This window comes from Protopterus annectens, chromosome 9.part0 (assembly GCF_019279795.1).
Source record: "Protopterus annectens isolate FY-2018-M chromosome 9.part0, PAN1.0, whole genome shotgun sequence".
Taxonomy (NCBI): domain Eukaryota; kingdom Metazoa; phylum Chordata; order Ceratodontiformes; family Protopteridae; genus Protopterus; species Protopterus annectens.
The window spans coordinates 370,740,700-370,753,005 of NC_056743.1; the positions used below are offsets into that span (position 1 = coordinate 370,740,700).

Sequence of the window (12,306 nt, forward strand, 5' to 3'; positions counted from 1 at the left end):
AAAGAAGTGATTTTTTTGAACTATGATACAGAATCTGAATTGCCTAAACATAGTGAGACCTTGCTGAATCTAATTATGGAAGCTGCGAGAAAAGCAGTTACTAGAATATAGAAATCAAAGTATAAAGCAGCTAACTGAGATAAAACAACTGGAAATAGATTTTCACAAAAGGGTAGGAGCAAATTACATAGAAAAATGTAAATTGTGGGAACAATACATGCAGAATAATGTTTTGAAGGAGGAATGAGATTTAAAAGAAGCCAGGATTTGAATGAGCTGTGAAATGTTAGACTGATAATGACTAGATATATTATAAGTGAGATATATAATGTTTTAAACTAAAAATATGTCAGTATGGTTTGTTTTCATTTATATAGATGCATGATTGCCAATGTCGTAAGTGATAATTTAATAAAGATTCTTTTTTTAAAACAAATGGAAAGTTTTGGAACAATACATGCAGAAAATGGTTTGGAGAAGGAATGATGAGGTTTAAGAGAAGGCGGTCACTGAATAATTTATATAATGTTGCTTAAATTGTATGATGTATAACAATATATGTGATGTATATGCTTGCAGATGTAAACTTGTTAATATGGTTTGATTGCTTTTATATAAATGTAAATTTGCCTGTGTTAAATTTGATAATTCAATAAAGTTGGTAAAAATAACATTTTGTCCCGCGTACTGATAAAGAACTGGTTCTAAAAGCAGCGTGGGAAAAAGCACCGTTAAAGCTAGCATAACATAGGATTTATCAATGACTATTCAAACAAAGCCATAGAAATGTGAAGAAAATTTTGGCCATTAGTCAAACTTCTTAAAAAAACAATATAAAGGCACAAATAATCTTCCCAGCAAAAATTAGGATCAACCTAGCCAATGATGTCAGAACTTTTGATACTATCGAAGAAGCTTCTTCCTACATTGAAAGCAATCTAGTTTCCCTCACCAAGGATGTGGATTGGTCCTCTCCCACAATGGAGAGAGCCACAGGAAAAAATAACTGCTTTGAAGCAAAGAAGAAGAAACAGAAAATTGAGCAGATAATGAAACCAACATAAGTATTTTATTTTTATTTTATTTAAGTTTGATGACCGGGGTAGTCCACTGGGCCAAGAAGAGCCCATTTTCAGTGAAGGCCCGGGGAGAAAACCTCCACAATAATTGCAAGTTACATTTCACATGTTACAAAAGGACATAGTTCATACAGCTTATTAAACTTTTACAGATCAGCTCCATGATATTTGCAATTGGCTTGTAACAATGTTACAAAAATGAAAAAACAGTTCATTACAGAAATTTCAACATTTACATAAAGTGAATATTTTTGTTATAAACTCAGTTGTAGGTTTAACGTTTCAAAATATATAGCTACTAGCCATTAGTAGGTTAGGAAAATATGCATGGAGAGGGTAATAGTATAATTGAGATTGGAGAGTGTAGTACAAAAGATATTAGAGAATTAGTTTTTGGTAGGGGAGGGATTGTTTTGGGTGGGCTGAAGTAATAGAGGTAGTTGGATGAGTCAGTGCAAAGTGGAGTGGGGGAGGGGTTTAAGTTGGAGAGTGGCAAGGGCATTCCTATTTGGAAGAAAGAAGAGAGAGTAGCTGAGATTTAAAATTTGTATGGTTCGGTAGGTTGCATAGGTGTGTGGGGAGAGAGTTTCACTGTTTAGCTAAGGAGTGGGACAGCAGTAGATGGCCGGGAGGTTGTGTAGGTTTGTGGACCCGAAGGAAATTTTGTCTTTTGGATCTGAGTGAGCAGTTGGGAATGTAAGGTTTTGAAGAAGTAGCGAGAGCTGGGCAGTTGGCAGGTTTAAAGATGAGCTTGTGGGCAATGGTGAGTTGTTGGTAACTGAGATAGTTGGGCAGTTCAAGCCAGTTGAGGGTGAGGAGAGGAGTGGCAGTGGTTGCATGAGTTTTTTGAATTGGTTGCAAATTTGGAGATCTTGTGGTAGCAGGATTAAAGTTTGGACCGAAGGCCAAGATGGAGATTGGTGAAAAGAGGGGCGCCATACATGAGAGAGGGGAGAGTAGGAATGTGGATGCAAGAGTTTGATGGGTAGAGGGGCTTAAGAAGTGGTTGTGCCTGTAGAGGAGACCTTAACTTTTGGTGGGTTTTCTTGATTGCTGAGCGGATGTGGGTGTCATATTTTAGTTTTTCAAATTTTAGTTTTTCATCGATAATGATGCCAAGAAGCTTCGTTCTGGGAACGATTTCAAGGAGGGTGTTTTGGCTGTGTATGGCGAGTTTTGATACGGGAAAAAAACATTAGTTTGGTTTTATTTGCATTTAGTGCCAGATGGTTAGACTGCATCCAGGTTTCTGTTTTGGAGAAGGCTAGTTGGGTTTTTGCTAAGAGCTCGGAGGGGAGAAGGCTGAACAGATGATTGAGTCATCTACATATGGATGATAGATGAGTCTGGGATGGATTGGTGAAAGTTGTTAATGAATAGGTTGATGAGAAGAGGGTCAAGAACAGAACCTTGTGGGACACCTGTGGGTGTGGGAAGGAAAGGGGGAGGTTGAAGTTTTCCGTTGGACAGCTTGTTGGTGGTTGGACAAGCAGCTGGAAAACCATGTGATGGTGGTGGGAGAGAGGTGTAAGGTGGAGAGTTTGGATATAATTAGGGTGTGTGAGATGGTGTCAGAGGCCTTTTGACAGATCTTGGAATAGTGTGGATACAAACTTGCCTAAGTCACATACGATATTTATGGTTTCAAGAAAGGAAAGAAGGGCAGTCATGGTGCTGTGGCCAGGGCGGAAGCCGAATTGGGTAGGGGAGAGGAGATTGTGTCAGGTGTGGCATGAGTTCTGCTTGTATTGTTTTCTCTAGTATTTTAGAAAGAGGGGAAAGGATGGCAATAGGCCTGACATTGGTGGTATCAGTATTTTTGCCAACTTTGTGGAGGGGGATGATGTAAGCATGGCGCCAGATAGAAGGGACTTATGATTCTTGTATGGATCAATTTATAAAAATAGAGATGGGATAGGCAGTGCTGTCTGCAGATTTTGTGGAAGCTTTAAATATTGGATATTTCTTAAAAGTACTACATTAAAAAGAGAAAAAAATTAAGGATTATGTATTTTTTTTATTTCTTACATACTGAGGTAATGTTTATTTTTTAAATGCCATTAAATGTTAAATTTTAGAATTTCATTATAACCATATGTGTTTCTGAATGTTAATTATAATGTGTTTACTCTTTTGCAGTGTTACAGAGAAATAATATAAGGGAGAAGTTCAGTCTTTTAGTCAAATGCATGATTTTATCTGTCTTAAAATCACTTGTTGCAAGCAACTCTGCTTAAATAATACTATTTCTAATTTGTGATGCTGCAAACTTGTAATGTAACCTGATATTTTGTAACTAACGTATGATTCCCTTGTTGTGTGATTTGATTGTGAAAGATGTGTATGGTGGTTTCTTGCACACTGGAAGAGCTTCTTGGGTTTCCTGTCAAATCCAGATGTGGTATGTTAATTTTAATAATTTCTATTACTTTGTTTACTGCAAATATTTAACAGTCTGGTATATTAAAAACTAATTTGATGTCCTGTGTTGAGACTGGTGTGACAACAATGCATGTTTGGCTTTCTTGCATAATAGACTAGCTTTTGGGATTCTTGCTGAAGTGCAGATGAGAATGTATTGTCTGACATGTAATTCACATGGATGGCTTATATTGTACAATGAGAGACTTGAGGGTTAAGACAAAGGAATATCTCTGGAATGGCATATGCTGTTTGAGTTGTATGTGCCTTTAGAAACTGGCAGCCAATCGTTCGGCATACAGGCTTTTGGCTGGAGTTTTTCCCCTTCTTCACTTTCCACGCTTGTTGTGAGCAATGCTCCATTACTACATTTTTAATATTCTGTTAAAAACAGAAACATTAAGGAGAAAGCAGTTTTAATTGTTTTACCTTAGATTTTTAAATGACTTAAAATACACTTGATATATTTTCAAAACCTATAAAAAGTGGCAGCCATAAGTTTAAAGTTGTTACATTGAATCCAGATGAAAATTGTGTCCTGCTTTCAGTCGGACATACTCATTCTGGGTTGATTCCACATCCATGGTAACTGTTTGCTTATGATGATTTCTGTCATTGAGTATTGTAGAAGGAATGGAGAAATATCAGTTTCATGGCCTTTTCTGTTGGAACATAGGATTCATGACTTCTGTTACTACTTGTATAACATGAGAGCATCACTGTAAAGTTCTGTCTTGCTTGGGTTGTATGATGCCTTGGTAGCCATGGTTTATCACTGCATGAGACTCCAAGGGTATCTGATATGTTCATGCAGTGTATAGCTATTTGAATTCTGTATACCATCTCTGCTGTTGTGATGTGTGTTGTCTAGACTGAATCCTTTTATCTTTTCTTTGAGTGTTTTTCAACAGTGTTCACTGTGGTATTTTGGAGGATCTCGAGAGATGATCTACAGAAAGGCTTGGGAGATAACATGAGCCTGATTGAGGAATGATTCCCAGGTGTATTTTTTTTTTGTAGTGCCACTGAGCACAAGACAATCAGTTGTCTAGGGAAGCAGCTTTTTTTTCTGTTAAGTTTCCCACACGAGTAAAAGTATGAAACCTGCTGTAAGTATTTATTTTAATGGCCACTTTAATAACCTGTAAAGATTTTATTCTGATCTCTCAATGATCTTCCCAGTATGCTCATAGTAATCTTATTGTAAATATACATCAATGACATAAAGTAACCAAATATAATATAAGGCTTTTAAGCAAATCTAGACTTTACATACATCACTCAGTCCTAATGTATTGCATATTAATATACTTAGATCACTTTTTAAATTTGTTTGAATTAGATCCACAATTTAAATATATAGTTGAAATGCAAGGCTAGCTTGACATCAGCCATGTGCAGCTATCCTTATTTATAAAGAACTATTAGCTATCCTTATTTCTAAAGAACTATTTATGGATATGAATTAATTCTATTCAAATAAGAATTTAGAAGCAACATAATTTTTAATATCTAAAATCTAATATGAAGTATGTTGTCTCTATATTAGACACAGGCTGGCAAAAAGATTGTACTTTGTATATAGTGCATCTTTGCTCATTACAGATGTTCTAGTATTAATACAAATGTTTGTCAGTGCATCTTTGCTCATTACAGATGTTCTAGTATTAATAGAAATGTTTGTCACGCATCACTGATTATCTTACTTTTTATTACATTAACATAAAGGGAATTGGACAGTTTCCATTTACCCATTTTAACGTATTAACGTATGACATGAAGATGTCCCGCGGTGGTGGTGCTGCGGTAGCATTGTCGCCTCACAGTAAGCCGCTTTCCAGTTCAATTCTCAGCTAGAGCGTCTTCTGCATGGAGACGTGCGTGAATGGGCGTACCTTCGTTGAAGGTTGTGCATCAGGCCTGGCAAGCTGGTATGTAAAAATCAACTGCCAATCATTAGTGGACCGGAGTTCCGCTGTGGCGACCCCTAACAGGGAAAAACCAAAAGACACAAACAAAACGTATGACATGAAGGGGAGGGAGAAGGAAAGGGGAAGTTAAAAGGGAGAGAGATGAAAAATAAAGGGAAGTGAAAACAAGAAGGAAAGGGAAAGAAGAATGAAAGGCGGAGAAATGCTACAATATTCATTAACATATTTGACATGTAGAACTTCCCTATTTAAATAAAAAAAAATGAAGCTTTTTTGTAGAATCTCATACTCCTTATTTCATATAAATTATTTAACTATAGTTCCTAAGACAGAAGCCTTGCTTACACATGTAAAAATTCAGGTAAATAGTAAATCTAGACTATCTTGGGTTCAGTTTTAATATTACCTGGTAAACTGTTATTTAAACAACAAAATCAAATCATTTGTAATTCTTTCCACTTTACCGAACAAATTCATTTATATAATCTGCAGAATAACAGTTGATGTTTATGCAGTCTTCTCTTACATAACTCAGTTTGTGATGACATTTAATTCCTAAAGGAGTCTATAATTAACATTCTGCATTTGTTACTTGAGCTGTAAAACATAATCCTCCTTTAAAAATTTACAAACTAGACTGGGAAGCAATAATTAAAAAAAAAAAAAAAGATATTGAGTAAAAATGCAACAGTTGCTTCCAGATGAAAATTCCTGACTGCATAGCTCTGAAATATTTCTATGCTAATTTGCAAACTTTGATCTAAACTAGTTAGATACAGGATAGACTTGAAAGTTTTATTTACCTCTAGACTAGAAATTATAAAATGAAGTTCCATGTTTTTATAATATCATATGTAGAAGGCAAACTTTTTTCTATTAAATCTCCTTTTATATCTGAATGACTACTTGTATACTACTTAATATTTCTAAGAGTTGCAATTTTTTAATTTTTTTTATTTGCATAAGTAATTTGCCTTTGTTAAACATCAGTCATTTAAACCATAAACTTAACTGTCTGTAAACATTAATGGAATAAACCATCCTAAGAAAAGGATGAACTTGCTATAATATCCTAACTTCAACAAAGCAAAGATGGTATTCCTGGAACAAATATATTTTAAACACTTTGTTAGATCTTCATGAGATCTAAACAAATTTACAATATTAGCACAATCATCATTCAAAAGTAGAAGAGGAGTCATGATACTTTGGAAAAATATTACTTTTATCACCTTAAGTTATGCCCAAATATAAAGACAAAAGATGGTTTATTTACTCTATTAAGTATAAATTATACAAATAGATTGTGCACTATAGCCAATATTTACTGGTTCCCAGTGATGGTGGTTAACCTAGCAAAAGCACTTAAGATATTATTAGTAATAAAGCTTAAGGTAGCCTAATAATAGATGAAGATTTTAATTTTATTCTTGACATATTAGGTTTTAAAACTAACAGAGATCTAAGACTGCTAAAGCCCTTAATTGGTTGGAATTCTTTAATTTAAATGACACATTTAAGTTTAGAAACAGGTTGTTATATTCTCTTTACTCATACAACTATGGTACTCAAGAAATGATAGAATACTGATATCACATGATAGTCTCCAAAATTCAGACTTTTAATATTATTTTTTGTTCCGTCTCTGATCATAATGCCCCTGTTACAAAAACAAGAATAGAGTTCCCCAGGTCTGTTTATGTGTTAGTAACACTGAAGATAATAAAATTATGATTTCAGATTCCTGTAAAGCATATATTTATGGTGCATCCTTATCCTGGTACAAAAAAATCTAGGGATTGAGACAAAGAATTAAATATTTAACTTGAAGTTCAAAAAGTTAAAGCTAATTTTAAAGATAATAAATCTGTAAAGGATCAAATAAAATAACTAAGTAAAAAAATACCTTGATCTTCTCACATACAAGACAAAAAGAGCATTAAAAAAATAAAAATTACTTATGCCACGTCTGCAAAACATTTGCATAACCTAAACAAGACTAAAATTACAATCTAGATCCATATTTTATATTTATAAATAAAATTCATGCTGATATTCAAAAAATTGACATGTTTAAATAGTATGCAATTTAAATAAAAAATTGGAACAAATTACAAATATTTCTACTTTAAACATTGACTCTTAGATTTAAAGAAAATTCCACCCAGTGTAAAAAAATCTACTCAAATACGTTTAACAGGAGTTATAAAATCAGCTTACATCTAATAAGGCCCTTTGTTATAGATGGAACAATGTCATAGTTGTATAATTCTCATCCCCAAAATATCATTCATTGCTTCCATAAAAGTCTTATTGAAATCCAAAAAAAGGAAGATTTCTCCTTCATGGAAATATTCACTTATCACCCCTGTTCTCAAAGAGAATACCCCCCCCCTCCCAAATATGCTCCTCTTGTAGACCAATTTCACTTCTGAATACCGATTATAACTTTGTCCATTTTAAAGAACTCTTCTCATTATTAGGTCATAATCTGATTTTATATTTAAAAGACAAACGTGATAATTTTATGAGACTAATTAATCTTGTAGACTTTATAAACAATGTTTGACTTTACCTTACAATTCATAGCTCTTTTAACAAACATCTGTAAAACATGCATCAAATTAGGCACATTTACCTCAGAATCTATTTAACTCTACAGAGGTACTAAACAAGGATATCCTTTACTCCATATCTTGTTTGCCCTAGCCATATAAATACTTGCAATTTTAATTAGATCCAATTACAAAATAAAAGGCGTAGAAAAAAGTATAACTCTACAGTGAAAAAACTCTAGAGTCAATGATCAGACAATCACATACAACAGGCCAGTTTCAAAAATGTTTGTTTCTTTTTCAATAATATAATATAAAATTATCTACCTCAAAACCAAAAGAGAATACAAATTAACAATAACATTTTGGTAAAGAAACATCATCCCTTACTTTCTTGGGTGTCAACATAAAAAAAAGCACCAGCAAAAAAATTTAAACTGTAAAGAACTTTAGAATCTATAAAGATTCTAGTTGAAAAAATTGAATAAATTGACCATTTCTTTTGAAGACTGATTACAGTTCATAAAAATGGTTCTATTTCCAAAAATCTTGTATATAATCCAAGCTCTGTCCTTGCCACCAAATAAACCACAGATTAAGGAAATTAATAAACTGTTCATAGTTTAATTTTGTTCCTAAATAAACTTAAGGTAGCCTTCCAACATCATATGAAATCATGGGACTTAGGAGGCCTGAACTTTTCAGGCACAGACACTAATGCCAAAGCATCAATATTCAAGGTTATATTCAGTTTGATAGATCCCACTTATAACTAAAACTGGAAAATGTTGCACTTCTCACTCAGTATTAACAAACTAATAATGGATAGTATGTGGCTCAGTGGTGCAGCAGTTAACATTGTCGCCTCACAGCAAGAGGTTCACCAGTTCGATTCTCGGCTGGGATGCCTTCTGTGCAGAGTCTGAATGTTCTCCATGCGTTTGCATGGGTTTCCTCCGGGTACTCCTGTTTCCTCCCACAATCCAAAAACAAGCGTCTGGAGTATTTCTCCCTGGGCCTCTGCTGAAAATAGGCTTTGTCCTAGTCGACTTTCCCAATCAACAGATGTTAAATAGTACCAACAACGAGAATAACACTAACTTCTTTAGACCCTTAAGTATACCCTATTGAATATAATTATACAGGATGTCTCAAAATCTAATTATATTAATATTCTAAAATGCTTTATAAATTCAGTTCTAAACACAGACATGAAACTCTGGTTTGAAACACTTTCATAGTAACTTTTTTTTTTTTCTTTTGGTGGGGACAATAAATCCATTCTAAATGTTTGGGAATATAAATAATTTTTTTGTTGGTTTCATTGCCTTAAATCCTTGAAAGTAAAAAAAAAAAATCAAGAACTTCTATCTGAATTTGTTCTCAACCCTCAAAATTGGATCTTGTTACAAAGCATTAGATGATGTATGCACAAGATGACTTTCTTTTCCCATTTGCAATTTAAAATGCCAATTATGATCCGATGTATAATAAACAGAAAATGAATAACAATTTCACATCTCTACAAATCTCTTATCACATATAATACATGAAATGATAAATTTGGGAATCGTATTATATTGGGTCATCATAACTCTTCTATAATCATTCTTGATAAGTCACAGATACTGAAATTTATAAAATATTCATTGTGGTCACACTAGTGAGATATTTTCTAGTGGAAATTTCTGTTTAGAGTATTTTTAACTCCTAGTAAGATAGCTACTTTTACCAAAAATAAGTTGTATTTCAGAGATGTAACCAAACATGCAGTGCATATTGTTCTAACATATTTTAATAGGTCTTGCATTTAACAGTATAAGGATAAAATTACAGATTTCTTAAAGGCCATCTGGTCTGATTCATTTTCATTAACAAACAAAAAAATGGTGTTGCTCAATGTAAGAGAATTACAGATTAAACAATGAAAATTGATATTTATTATGGACAGTCTTAGCAGTGGCAAGGAGAGATACTACAAGAAGATGGAAAAATTCACCATTACCTCACTTCAAAGAATTTGTGATTTTCAGAGCTACCAGCGGAGCTAGAATAAATCAAAGCAGGATTTATCTTAAATATTTCATCAGAAATCCCCAGACAAAAGTTTTATCTTTAAAAAAAGTTTTTCAGCATGAGTTCACATAATTGTAATAATTATAAAGGAACTATAAAAGATTTTGGTTTTGATTTGACATTTATAAATTGTAGTCATAACATTTTCTACAATTTCTTAATTTTTTTCTCAGGTGTACTATATATAGTGTAAACAGTTAAGGAATTGTTTATTCAAGTTTTACATAGATTATAATATCAAAATAAATTGAACATAAAATATTTTTAATAATCCAAATAAAAAATCTTTTTGAGAAAAATTGCAATGAAAGACAAGTGACTAAGGAATTCAGTGTACCAGTATGGAGAAAATGTTCATTCTTATAGCAACAAAATATTTGATCTCTATGGAGTTGTTATTCGGCACAAGTTTGTGGTGTGTTGTTTTTGACTCAGTTTATAATGAAAAACTGGCAAATCTAGTTTTGCAATATTTAGTTTAAAAAGTTTGAAAATACCTTTTACAATGTTCTTTTGTTTTGCATTTTACTGGGTTGTGTGAACAGAAACAACAGGTGTTGTGTTTTTGTGCAAATATTAAACTTTTTACAGTTTGTGCTGATGACATATGAAGGCTTGTTGTTTGAGGGATTGTTTTGACCTTATTTTTTTGAGCGTAGGTTTTTTTTGGTCTTATTTTGATAGATGTCAAAGAAAACATCAAGCAATTATAACAGCTTATTTTTCTCTTGAAGGAGCTGGTATCAGTTGGAGTTGGAGAAGCACGGAAAGGAGAGATGATTGTACTTGGACATGTGAAACATCGTTTGGTGTGTTCTCCAGACTTTGAGTCATTACTGCTGCAGAGGTAGTGAGGGTCGAATATAAATCTGTGGCTGGGGCCTGTTGTGAAACTGATGAAGCCAACAAATCTTTCACATTTGTTCTGGGGATTGTGAGATATTCTGAACAATAAGCTGAGTTGTGCTTCTTTAGTACACAGTATTAAACACATTTCTACTGTAATGCAATATACTGGGAATTTGTTATACAGCCACAACAAGGCATGTGGATTTCATTGGGCGATACTTCACTACAGGATTCATACAAATAAGTGTGTGTTTTCATCCTTGCTGCCATCCTAGAGGTTCAAAGGAGAAGAAACTAAGTGCAGTTAAACACTAGAAAACAGTGCACAAAGCTTTTTGCATACAGTTGTACTAGAAAGGAATGCTGCCACATCAGTTTTGTCCTTTGTGTCAAGGAAGATGATATCCTATTCCAGCACTGACTTTTGCTTTGGGAAGAAATCATCCCTCCTTGCGTATTGATAGTACTTCATCATATTGTTCTGGTGGCAGCTATCAGTAGGAACACTCACTTCTTGCACAGAAATGTACCACATCATGCTAATGCAGTCTCTCATTCATGTGGGACATAAGAACAACAATTCAGCCGTACATTTATACAGCAGCATAGGCAGGGTTATGCCAGGCTTTCATCAGCGTCAGTCAGTATTACTGCTTCATATTCCTGAAGTTGGTCAGAGGGTGGTGCGCCTCTTGTCTAACATCCTCTTCTGTAGGATTTTTATTACTGTGATATAATCACAGCATGTTTTACTTGTCCCATTCTGTCTCTGTGGTAATGCCCATTTTTCTTGGTTATGAACAGTGTGGTGGGCTGTGTATCAGATGAACCAGAGCCATCTTTCCTATTACAGGTCTGTATTCAGACTGTGGCGATGGTACAGAACATTTATTGATGCATTACAGTCGGGGAAAATGCTACCTACTCACAGCAATGCCTGTATTCCCTATTTGCCATTTCCATGGTAGTACACTGCACCAGGAATATCATGCAGAAGTACATTGAATGGATGGACTGATGTCTTCAGTTGGACATGTGACAATGTGCAGCCTGACATTAATTAGCCCTTATGCTGCTTCACTGACAAAATATATGAAGAGTACTTTTAAAAATACATTTAAAAGTATTTTGAGAGGTTCATTTGTAAATAAATCTGTTGATATTCTTGATGCTGTTTTGAAATTTTAATGGTCTGTGTTTGTTTTTTGATGTGTGATCTGTCTGCTTTAATTAACATTTCATACAGAGATCAAAATGTTTTTGTTTGTTGAGGTAATACCATTTGGCGTGCCAACCAGGATTTCAGGCAAGGACAGTGCTAATTTAATTTTAAAATAATAAAGCAAACTCCGTTCAGAAATGTTTTATTGATGTTTATTTAGCAGTTGTGTTACA

The 12,306-nt window shown here is 33.8% G+C and overlaps 1 protein-coding gene across 3 annotated transcripts in view; it reads left to right on the forward strand.

The window, feature by feature from the left end:
- Positions 1 to 12,078, forward strand: part of POLR3D (RNA polymerase III subunit D) — a 536,125-nt gene extending 524,047 nt beyond the window's left edge. For all 3 annotated transcript variants that reach the window (XM_044082919.1, XM_044082918.1, XM_044082917.1), the window contains one exon: positions 10,797 to 12,078. In XM_044082919.1, coding sequence (XP_043938854.1) covers positions 10,797 to 10,913 — 117 coding nt within the window. In that variant the 3' untranslated portion in view covers positions 10,914 to 12,078. The remainder of the gene's footprint in view (positions 1 to 10,796) is intronic.
- The last annotated feature ends 228 nt before the right edge of the window (positions 12,079 to 12,306 follow it).